At 49.1% G+C, this 11704-nt stretch overlaps 2 protein-coding genes across 7 annotated transcripts in view; both read right to left on the minus strand.

Annotated features, from left to right (window-relative positions):
- Window positions 1-5819, minus strand: part of IFT172 (intraflagellar transport 172) — a 32398-nt gene extending 26579 nt beyond the window's left edge. The window contains exons 1-8 of one of the 5 annotated variants that reach the window (XM_025867945.2): window positions 5650-5819; window positions 2985-3128; window positions 2648-2760; window positions 2166-2205; window positions 1807-1872; window positions 1521-1600; window positions 1232-1319; window positions 128-342 (exon numbers count right to left, since the gene is read on the minus strand). In XM_025867945.2, coding sequence (XP_025723730.2) covers window positions 128-342; window positions 1232-1319; window positions 1521-1600; window positions 1807-1872; window positions 2166-2205; window positions 2648-2760; window positions 2985-3128; window positions 5650-5688 — 785 coding nt within the window. In that variant the 5' untranslated portion in view covers window positions 5689-5819. Of the gene's footprint in view, window positions 1-127; window positions 343-1231; window positions 1320-1520; window positions 1601-1806; window positions 1873-2165; window positions 2206-2647; window positions 2761-2984; window positions 3129-4670; window positions 4739-5649 lie in introns of those variants that run through there. The other 4 variants (XM_073897167.1, XM_073897166.1, XM_073897168.1 and 1 more) reach the window with 4 other exon arrangements.
- A 1844-nt stretch (window positions 5820-7663) lies between these two features.
- FNDC4 (fibronectin type III domain containing 4) lies at window positions 7664-10768 on the minus strand. Of its 2 annotated transcripts, XM_025867598.2 has the most exons (7): window positions 10373-10767; window positions 10032-10176; window positions 9837-9952; window positions 9404-9608; window positions 8871-8960; window positions 8445-8569; window positions 8103-8279 (listed from the first exon to the last, which is right to left on the minus strand). In XM_025867598.2, exons 2-7 carry the CDS (start codon window positions 10114-10116, stop codon window positions 8244-8246), a joined length of 657 nt encoding a protein of 218 aa, XP_025723383.1. In that variant the 5' UTR covers window positions 10117-10176; window positions 10373-10767; the 3' UTR covers window positions 8103-8243. The 2 variants fall into 2 exon arrangements, with proteins under 2 accessions (XP_073753271.1, XP_025723383.1); XM_073897170.1 differs by lacking the exon at window positions 8445-8569 and having other exon boundaries at window positions 7664-8279; window positions 10373-10768.
- Between the last annotated feature and the right edge of the window lie 936 nt (window positions 10769-11704).

Genomic DNA, 11704 nt, shown 5'->3' on the forward strand with positions numbered 1-11704 from the left:
ACCCGAGGACCTCTTTCAACATATACTTGCTTCTCATCCAGTCTCCCACTCTGCTTGAGATGAACTGGGCTACGGCAGAGTGTACACAGGGAAAGTAGGCAGAAGATGCACGTGGAGAGGGACCCACCTGTCATAACTTCCCAACACAACAGACTGGCCCCCGGGACTTGCAGCAGCTGTGGTGAACTCCCGCTCCTGAGGGTCACGGCTGTAATCAAAAGTTTGTAGCACATGGCCTTCCTTTCCATAGGCCACAATTCTCCGATCACAGCCTGCAGCCACAATGCTGTTGGTTGCCCAAGCCAAGGCATAGGGTGGGCATGGGTGGTTAACCAACTTCCCCTAAGACAGAAGAGAGGCTTTCAATCACTCGGACTCTGACACCTCCAGCCGGGAACTTCTCCTTTCTAGCCCCTGACACACTCACTCTGACCATCCCACTCTGTATAAATCGTCCTCCCAACGTCTTCCCACCCCAACACATCCTAATCTGGAGGACTGCACAAACTGTCTTTCTGTTTTATACTCTCACACACGTATGTATCACATACGTACACACTTACTGACATTGTGCTCAAGAGGAAACCTCAAAATACTTTTATGTTGGAGTTCTTTAATACTACTACACATTAACTAACCCTGGGTAGGCCCACAGGGAGCATATGACTCTTTCTTTTTAGGGTAAATAAATTTAATTATTACATGAGTAATTCTTTTTTTAAAGTTTTAGTTATTTAAGTAATCTCTGCACTCAGCGTGGGGCTCGAAGTCATAACCCTGAGATCAAGAGTCACATGCTCCACTAACTGAGCCAGCCAAGTGCCCCTATACAAGTAATTCTTAATGTAAGTTATTCAAACGATAGAGAATTATACAAAGTAAAACATGAACATTGCTTTTATCTCCCATCTTTTTCCCTTTTCCCTCTCGAGAGCAAATGACTTTTTTTCCCATAAATTTATACATATAAATATACTTTTTCCATAGATGAGAATAATTTTCACTTTCCCTTACTCTCAGAATCCTTTCCACTTGATTTCCCTTTGCCCACAAATATTAAGCTCTGGCCTTAATACAAATTCTCTCTGTGGCTGCATCCAAATGTGCCTCTCTCTCTCTCTCTCTCTCTCCTTTAGCCGCTTCCCCCAGCACCTCAATCTTAACGTTCAACCTCCTCTAGGAGGGATTTTGGGTTTCCTTACCCCCATCCCACAGCATCCTTTAGTCATACCTGTGACTCTCCAGAGCCTTCATCATCAAAGAAATACCTAACAATGGTACCATCTGCATGACCAGAGAGAATTCCTTTCCCAGAGCAACTATAAAAGGGGAAGGGGGAGAGGAGGAAAGAGATTATTCTGTCTCACCAAGAAATCCCCCTTCTCTGTCAAACGTTACCCTACCTGGGCTCCTCGCTACCAGTCCTCCCCATCTTCCATATTCTGGTCTCCCAGTCCCGACATTCCCATCGCTTCCTTCCTACATTTCTAAGCTCCTGGGATATGCTCTTCCTTACTCACTTTGTCGTCAGTGATACCACATAAGAATCTGTCCCATAGACGGTAGATGATTTATTAGTTTTAGTGTTTGCTAAACGAACCTGAAAATGGGAAAATGGATACAAATCTGGTTAAGCTACTTTCAATCCCACCCAGATCCTAAGGAAAAAGAAATACAAAAAACTGGTCCTTCTGTTTTCTCCCCTAACATACAATTTGACCCTAAGGGAGAAGTTTAACCATATTTCTCTCTCCAGAACCATTACCCCCACCCAAAAGCTCTCCTGTGTTTCTCTTCCTCCTTTACCTTCCCTTCAGCCAGTCCAAAGACAATGATGTACTCTGCTGGCCACTGCAGACACGTGACAGCACTCTGTAAAGAGGAAATCATGAAAAGGATAACCCTGTCCATGTAGCCTAGCACATTTATAACAAACTGAACCCCCCGCCACAGGCCACCACCCCAGTCGCCTATAGCAGAGGAGAGGACATGACTGGGCTCAAGGAAGAAAGCAGATGAGGATGAGCAGCAAGGCAGTACCATCTTTGCAGCTGGAAAGGTCAGATTCACATGTTAAAAAATGCAACTCCTGGTTACATTTATAAGTAGATATATTGATACATGTTTGTTCATCCTAATCTCCCAGGGACAGGTCTGAAGTTTACCGTCTGGATGAATTTGTTACAGATGACTTTCTTGTCACCCCTGCCAAATAAAAGGAGGGAAAGCATATTAAAAACACTTTCAGAAACAAATTGTCACACATGATGCTGGGGGAAGGGAAGAAAGAACAGATACCTTCCCTGCCCCCTCTAGTGTTTCCTACCATTCCACAGGAGCCCTGAAAAGAGGCATAAAACAGAGCCTAAACAGCTTTGGAACAGTAACAAAGAGGCTGTATCACCAAGGGCTCCCCAGAACCTCAAAGGGTCTCATGTTGACCTTAGGCTGATTCCACCAGGGATGGTATCTCAGAGCACATGGGGCAGGCAAAGGTAGGGAAGCAGCATCTGACTCTGGAAGGCCTTTGCTTTCCATGTCCCAGCCTGGACCATCATCTTCTCTACTACCCCTTTCCTAGGGAGGCATTTCTTCCTGCCTTCCCCTTCTTTTCCAGGTCACCCCATCTCCCAGTCTCTATCCTCACCAATCTTCTCCAATCTTGTACACGTAGATGATGTTGTCGGTCTGTCCTATGGCAATTTTAGTGGAATCAGGAGAAAAAGCCATGCCTTTCACCATATAGCTCTTCCTGCCATACTAGGAGTTAAAAGAAAGAAAAGAAAAAGAGGTAATGAGTACACATGAAAGAGAGAAGAGAAGAAAAGGTGTATGTGTGACTGTAATGGGCTTGAGGGATTTATCCTGAGAAAAGAAGGGCCAGGCCATTTCCTATGCCGTTGGCTGGGGAAGTTGGTTAGGAAGTTTTCCAGATTCGTGAGGTCCCATCAACAGATTAAGTACACACAGAGTACTCTCTTCACCTTCATGTCAGCTGGTTTGGTGGAGAATTTATCTCTCCGCTCCCCATGCTCATCGTATAGCAACACCACTCGGTCCACTGTGCAGACAGCAAATTTGGCATTGTTCTGGGACCAAGCCATGCAGGTCACCTTTGCAGCTCCATCCTGCAGAGGCAGCGGGGGCAAAAATAAACCCAGGTGTTTGTCTAGAATGACAAAAGCATTCCTAGTTCCTTTAGTTCTAGTGTGACTTTGGTCAATTTCCCCCATGATAGTCCTTAAAACAAAGAGATGCCTGTGATGTATCCTGGTCTCCAAGCCTATAAAACCCTGGATCAGGAGAATAAGGTGCTTTAGAAACCCATAATGCAAATACACTAAGAGGTGACATGCTGAATCAACTGTACCAATGTGCCCCTGCAATGGCCTTGCTCCCTCATATCCCAGGACTGCGACTGAAATAAATTCAATTGGTCTGATAAGTTTTTTTAAAATAGGTTTTGGTCTTTAGCCATTCATTCAATATTTTTTGAATACCTTATTGAGAAAGGCACATGGCCAAGGGCTGAGAGGGAGACAAAGAGAGAAATATGGTCCCTGCCCCAGGCTAATATGATGGTACGAAAACAGGAAAAATCCCATTAGAAAGGCACATACAAAGCACGATAACAGTTTGGAGAAGCCCGAGATAATTTTATGTTTAACTCATCAACTTTAAGCTTTGAAGAATGGATGCAGTTAAATGGGGGGAATTATCCGAGGTAGAAGGAATTACAGGAGCAAAGGCACGTCTGGTCAAGAAACAGTGATTTAATTTAACTGAAACTATCTTGCAAACAGAACAGAAGAGGTAAGGCAGGAAAAAGTGAGGCCAGCTCAAGAAAGATCTGTGAAATTTGGCCAAGGAGTTTGGGATTATTTGGTAGGAAAGGGAGAGACAGTGAAAGTTCCAGAATGGGGAGTAAGACAATCAGAGTTGAGACTTAGGATGAAAATGCCACCTGGATAGTTTTTTTATTTTTTTCCCCCCAAAACTATGCACTGCTCAGAAGCCCAATTTAGAAGTGATTGTCTCCCAATGAATTATTCTTTCCACATCTGTCCACCACCAGCCCTGGTCCTCAATGGTTCTGCACTAAAGACTTCCCTCCTTGAGATAAAACATTTAGCTTCTGCTCCAATTGTGTGATTAATTACTTGGGCTCTAGAGCTCTGGTTTCAAACTTTGTTACTTTTCACTCCTAACCCACCTACCTCCAAAGTCAGAAGTTTAAAAAAAAAAAAAAAAAAGCCCTCTTTTTTATCATCAAAATCCTCAGAGTCAGAAAATAGCCATACCACCACCTTTACCACCCTACAACTCTTGATTAAATTAGGTTCGAAGGGCTGAGGGCTCCTTCAATAACCATTGCTCATCATCTTCCTTCATCATTTTGCCAATCCTGGGCGTTCGCCCTTCCCTGCATTATGACATCTTATTTTCAAAGACTGAAGGAGGTTTTCATTTCCAATTATTCCATTAGGGTAAAGGAATTTTAAAATACAGTTTCGGGGGCAATGAGCACATCTCTCTTTTGTTCTAATTTCCCTCTATTCTCCTAATGCCACATCCTCTGTGAAGCCTTCCTGATTCCTCACAGCACTGTCGTGAGGATTAAATGGGGTAGGGAATAGAATAACAAAAGCTAAACTTTAACAAGATCTTACCATAGACTAGGCATTTTGATAAGTGCTCGATATGCATTCTCCTTTTACTTCATAACGCAGAGACAGATGCCATTATTATGCATATTTTACAAATGGGGAACCTGAGGTTCAGAAAAGTTAATTTGCTCAAGTTTACAAACACAGTTTATAAGTGGCAGAACCAAGATTTAAATCCACATATGTCTGACTCCACAAACTACAATCCTAACTACTTAACTTATGCTGCTTTACTACGTATGAAACATTCACTATGGCAGATATTGTCATTAGCTTTGTATGAGTTTGTCCTTTGAATTTTGAGTGTTCTCCTCTCTTGTCTATCAGTTTTTACGCTGCTTTTCAGTTTGCAATGGCCTTTGTGTACATGACTTCCTTTAACTCTTCCTCCAGACCCCCTCAGGTTGCTATTATTGTTAGACACCCCTCAGGTTGTTATTATTGTTACTCCCATTTTCCAAATGAAGCGGTTGGGTGAGCGCTCAGAGAGACTGTGTGACAAGGGCTACAATCAGCGGTATTGGATCATTTACTTAAAGTAGAGCTGGCACTAGGACTTGGAATGCTGGTCTCCGAGCTCCAAAACCCAGCCTTTCTTTAGCATGGTTCCTCCCCCAGTGTCCAGCCTCTTCTGAATCTGCGATCTTCATCATTAGAACGAACGTGAGGTCTTCTGCACTCCCTCTTTGGGGCTTGCACCTAAAGCGCTTGTTTATTTGGGTGCAGACTTAGGTTCGTTTACATGTGCGCCCAGCACGGGGCCTCGTACACAACTGATGTTAAATGAGACGGAATGAAAGCTACCGCGGTTAGCGGTCGGTCTCAACTACTGCACATTATAGACCGAGCACAGTCCCACCATCTCTAGAACCTTCAGTCTTCCGCATAACAGGAGGCGCTCAACATCATGAAATTTCAGTTCCCCCACTTTTCTTGGAACGTTAAGGCGGGCGGGGTTGGGAAGAGGCACGCAACTCCTCACCTGAGGGCTCAGCAGGGTTCTCAGGTGCTTCAACTGCATGACGAACACCTGTCTCTCAGATGCCACCAGGCAGCGACAACTCCCGTGGTTACCTGGACAACCCGCCACGCAGCCGCAGCGACTGCCGCTGACGCAGACGCGACCAGAGCGCAACACACTTCGCAAGGTCATCACGTAAGCTTCGCTGCGAAGCAAACAGGACGTGCGCAGGCGCAGTGAGGTCTGGGGCGGGACCCCGAGAGGACTGGAATCCTTTCCTCAACCAATCCTGTCGTTGTCTGCAAACCCAAGCTCGAGCCACGCCCACAAGCCCTCCGCAAACTCGAGGTCGTACGTAATCGCGGTCTTTCTCGCGCCCTGAGGCGAGTGAAATGTGGCTGTGTGGCTGAATGCGTTCTTTTAATCCTCACAACCCTGGAGGAAAGCAGGGCAGTTGCTTTCATACGTTTTGCCGCGGACGGAATTGAACCCAGAGAGGTTATATGATTTGCACGGGATCACAAGGCTAATAATGATAGCTAACTGAATACTCAGTATGCGTCTGCCAGGTACTGTGCAAAGGGTCGTATATGCATTATTTCATTTAATCTCAGAGACACCTTTTGAAAGGGATGGCATTATTAGTCCCATTTTACATACCAGAAGACTCAGGATTAGAAGGGTCACTTACCCAAACTAATAGTCAGTAAAGGATGTAAATGGGATTCAACCCAGAGCTGGTGCGTTTAAACAGCCTTTATATTCGTTCTGAACTCTTAGCTCCCGATCTCCATGCCATGCTTCTATACTCCATGCCACTTCCATCCCAAGAACTGAAGTGTCCAGAGTCAGAGATGAGTGTTTCGGAACCAGTGGCCAGTGAGAGGTACTACTTCCGAATTGGGTAGCAGTGGGTTAAAGATTGCTGCCCAGATCGGGATGCTTTTATGGTTCAGGGCAAAGGGCAAACTGGAGCTTGGCTCACCTGATAGGGTAGGGTTAAGTCTTGTGATACCTGGGGTTGGAGCTTGGTTAAGTAGCAAGGATACTGACTTCTTGATCTGTTTGGATTGGGGTCCCTTTCAGAATTATTGGTCTAAATTCTTGTAACATACCAGAGAGACTGAGATGGAGAAAAGGAGAGTTATTCGTACACCTCCTCTGGAAAGATCCAAAGTTGAGAAGACCTATAATTCTCCAGAAAGTGTAGCATATGCTGTCCAGACAGAGTTAGGGTTCTACAGCTTTTCCCCCACAGTGGTTGCAAATGTCAGCAGGTATTTCTCTCACCCGCACCATCACACCCCCCACCTTGGAATTTAGGAAAGAGTAGAGGAAAGCCTCTATTTTCACAGCAAACAAGTAGCCCCAGAGCCCAAAGTATGTCTTTTGACAGGGGAGTTCCAACCCCTCAGTTTTATTTCCATAATCCTCCTCTGGATATAGTGGCAGAGAGTGAATATAAACTCATTTACACCTTACAGTTATTATTGGCTTGGACCGAATGAACAGAGACAGAGACAGAGACAAAAGGAAAAGCAAGGGCAGGGAAGACTAGGTACGGGAATGCTCAGGATAGGAGCACATGGCACTGAAGGATCCATTAGTGTAGTGCTCTTGCATTTGTCCCAAGACACTGTTCAGTCCTTTTCTGGAAATTAACTCAGGTTGATGGAGGAGTCAGAGAAATAAATGGTGAAGAGCTTGGGTGTCAATGTGGGCAGTGAACATAAAAAGGTTACCGGCCCCTCCCATGTGGTATAATCTTCGTTTCCACTGCTGCAAGGGAATTTATATCCCTCCTTCTTTTCCTTCTCCCCCTTCTCACTGAACAAAACAAAAGGAACTAGGGCTCGAGTTTTCTACACTCATTTCTGGCCTCTCCCCACCCATTCTAGGCTAGAGAATTAAAACAAACACCTTAAAATAATGAGAGTGCTCCTGTCGAGTTGGTGGTGGTGTGAGAGACCCTTGTCAGAGGACAGACAGTGGGGAAATGTCTTCAGCATACTATATAGTATACCATACAGTCAGCTTCAGTTTGTCCAAGAACCTTTATTGGAAAAATGTCCAAGGGGTGAGATCACCAGCAGCTGGAGGGGCTACCAGGTGAGAGGGGGAGCACCTGAGGCTCCATGGAAGACACTGGAGTAGTGCAGTGCAGCATCTGCCTCCAGACCCAGACAATTCCTTTTAATTGCTGGGGGGAGGGGAAGTAGCCAAAGAAACACCCCTCTCTGAGACCCAGAGGCAAGATGTGGGGGCAGCTGGGGATGCCAAGAGTCCTGATGCAGGTGGAATGGGGGCCCCATTTGAGACCTAGTGGGATACGGTTGAACAAGTGACTCTCCCCTGGACCTGGGGGATGGAAGGACATATCCTATCTGATAGCCATTCCCCAGGTCCAGGGGCACAGACCCTAGGAGACCTACCTTCTGGCCCTGCTCACAGTGGAAAGAGGACGGGTACCAGGCCTGAGATTGTGGGAGTGTCATTACCCTCTAGGAAACTGTGGGATCCTTCAGTCCTGGGCAGATCACCATCTGAGGCACTCCCTGACCCTATCCCCATCCCCAGGGTGTTAGTGCATCTGTTTTCTCGTTCTGTTTCTTCACTCATACATCGATGGTGTTGATGGATGATGACTTTTTCTGTAAAAGAAAATGGCTTGAGTCTCTAATTTCAGGAAGGTAAGAGCCTCCTCCATCCCAAATATCCATTTTCCCTCATTTCCTGCCCCTCTTTGGCCTTCTCCCCTTCCCTGACTGCTCCTAGAAGCAAAATCACCATTCCCTCCCTCACTGACCCCACATCACCTGTCTTGTCCCTACTGGCCTTCCCTGAGGACTCTGTTCCGGCCCCTTCCCCTTCTCCTTGGGGTTGTTGTTGGAGTCGTTGTCCTTGATGATATCATACTGACGGCAGAATAGCCCAATTACAGCTGAAACACAACAATACAATCTGCACCTTGATCTTGACCTCCCCACTCACAGCCTTGAAGGGCAGTGAGATACCCACACAGTTTCTAGAAAATCTGAGAAAACCCTTGAATTCCTGGTGTTCATGTGTGAGCATCACCCTCCTAACCTTCCTCTCCTCAAACTTCTGCTCACCCCACTCCACTAAGCATCTCCCTGCTCCATTTCCCTCCCTGCCTTTTCTTCCGACAACCTTCAGCATCTCCCACCTTCACTGAGCCCTGCTCCCCCAAACCTCGGTCCCCCATCCAGCTGCTCACTCACCGGCCCACATGAGCAACACCACCACAATGATGACCACTTCCCCCGTCTGCAGTGGTCGCTCTCCATCCAGACCCTCCACTGTGATGTCACCTGAGAAGGAGGAGATAGACCCCAGGTTATGGGGAGCGGCCACAAAGCTCTTCTATGCAGACAGGTAAGGATGGAGAGTCTGGGGCCAGGGTTGCCCCTGGAAGCCCTTCTCTAGGAAGCTGTTGGTGGACGGGTAGTTAGAGACCAAAAAGCAGGAAGGCTGCGGGCGAGTATTCACGCAGGCTGCTGCGGCTGGGAACTGAGGGTGGGTAAAAGGAAGCTTAAAAGCCCTTCTCCCAAACGATTCATTATCAGCCTGTTTATACCCAGTCCCCTGCCAACCTTTTTCCTTCGTTTCTTGGCAGTATGATGGATTAAATCATCCTTTTATTCATCTGAGCTAGACTGTGGCTTGTTTGTCAGAAGTAAACAAGAGGCTAAAGGCCAGGTGAAAAGCCAGAGAATCCAAACTTTCGGGAGTGGAGAATAGCTGAGACCCTCACCTGGGCTTGAGCTGTTTGAGGGTAGCCGGTCAGAACCCTTGAGAGTTCGGAAGTGCACCCGAGGCCCTGGGGGGCTCTCTCCCCGAAGGCCGATGCTCCTGACCTGCACTGTGTAGTCGCTGTCTTCGGCCAGGCCCCAGAGGGCACAGGCCCGCGTGGTGGTGTTCACCTCCCGGATCACACGCTGCCCAGGGCCATTCTGTCGCTGTGGGGAGATGATGGGACAGGAAGGCAGTCTCACACCAGTCCCAGGACTCTTGAACCTCCAAGCACTCCACGGAGTAGGATGAAAAGGGCAGCTTGAGCCAGGGAACACCAGCTCCCAAACTCCCCCACCACTGGGAGGGGAGCTTAGGTCTGGGGTGGGGGGTAACTGAAGGAATGTTCAGAGATCCAAGGACACAGGTTGAGGGAACAGAAGGGTGATTCATACTTGCTGGGAAATGGAGTAGCCAATGACGATGTTGCCTTCTGGGACGTCCCAGGACACAGTGGCCGAGTTGGCTCTGAGGTGAGTGACTGTCACATTCACAGGAGAGGGAGGCCGGTCTGTGGGTGCCAGAGTGAACAGGTTAACAGGTTCCATCCACGGACTAGCTCTGGTTAACCCCACTACCCCTTTACTCACCTGCTCGCACAAAGCCCAGGTCACAACTGACCAGCAGGAGGACCGTGGGGCTTAAATATGGGGATAGGGGCATCAGCGAAGCCATGGTCCCCACCGAGTCCGCTGGGAGGCACTGGGGCTTCCGCTTAACATCCAGGCGGGGCTCCTGGAGGTAGCAGGAGTTGTGGGGGGTGGGGGTGGGGGTGGGGGTCAAGTACTGCCCAGAACGCACGGGTGGCAGCAGCTCTCCCGGGCTCCCCACCAGCCACAGCAGCCCCGGAGCCCCCCTTCTCCCCACGCCTTCCCCGCCCCCGCATCACCCGGGCGTCCCCAGTGCGCGGCTCTGCCCGGCCCACACCCACCTCCGCCGGTCCTCGCGGTCGGTCAGGCCTCGGGGGGCTGCACGGTGCCCAGAGGGCGGCCCATCGCCCGACTCCGTGGCGCTGCCCCTACCCCATCCCGGCGCAGGCCCGGCGCGGCGGGCAGCGCGGGACCGAGCTGCGGGCAGAGGGCAGGCGGAGGCGTAGCGGGAGCGGGCCGCGGGGCTGCGGGGGGCCCCCAGAGCTCGGACGGGCCGCGCAGTCTGTCCCTGAGCAGGGGGCGGTGCCGGCGCGGCCTGGCCGCTGGCCTGAGTCCCGGTGCGGAAGGCAGTGCGGCTGCTCCGCCGGTCCCTGCAGCGGGATGTGACCGTCCCGGCCAGCCAGCCGCCGCCTTCTGCAGAGCTGGCCCGGCTCGCTCAGCCGCAGCCCGACCGGGACGTGCCGGCCTGCCCCGCCCCGCTGGGGTTCTCGCCGCCGTCATCCCCCTCACCGCCCCCCCCCCGCCCCGACCCGACCCGGTTCTCCCGGGGCTCCTCCCACGACCCTCCCATTGGCGGCCTCCCGGGTCTCCTTGCCTCTGATCCCGGCTGGGTCCAAAGAGCCTGCGGGGGCGTGGGGAGAGGCGCAGGTGCGAGGGTCTCGGGCACCTGGGAGCGCCCCCCCCCACTCCCCGGGTGGAATTCGCCAAGTTGGGAGGAGGAATTCCAACCCCCCCTGCGGGAGGGGACAGAGCGGCGGCGATAATTGTTTTAACAATCTCCTACTTGTACATTGCGTCAGCTTTTAAATCTCTTCCCCATTCATAATCTGATATTGATTCTCTTCGCTTTCATTCATTCTTTAATTTATTAAACAAATATTTATTGAGCGTCACCTATGTGTCTGGGCATGTGAAGAGCTGGAGATACAGCGATTAAGACGGCTGGGTTTATAGGGGGAAATCTAAAGAGCAGGGACCTATGGTTCTTGTCTTAGCTCTGCCACTTACTGCCTGGTGTGGAGAAATTGGTCATCTAAGTGTCAGGTTTCCTAAAATCAGAGCGTCCAGAACCTCATAGGGCTTTTGGCAGGATCCAATGAGACAATGTTGGGGAATGTCTTTATAAATCTTATGACACTCTGTGAGTGAGGGATTATCATTAATTTGTACCAATCTGTTAGTTGCTTCACTCATTGAACAAACATAAATCCTTAAGTTATTTCATAAGATCTGGAGTAACAACCTGGGTCTGAGTCCCCATTCTGTCAACTGTGTGATCTTCAGCAGTGACCTAACTTCTCTGAGCCTCAGTTTCACCATCTGAAAAATGAGGGTGTCAGTATGATCTCCTGAGTGTTAATGTACCCAATGAGATACCGTATGTGAAAAGTGCA

Source organism: Callorhinus ursinus, unplaced genomic scaffold (genome assembly GCF_003265705.2).
Source record: "Callorhinus ursinus isolate GAN/ISIS: 27379988/994484 unplaced genomic scaffold, GSC_fseal_2.0 scaffold10, whole genome shotgun sequence".
Taxonomy (NCBI): domain Eukaryota; kingdom Metazoa; phylum Chordata; class Mammalia; order Carnivora; family Otariidae; genus Callorhinus; species Callorhinus ursinus.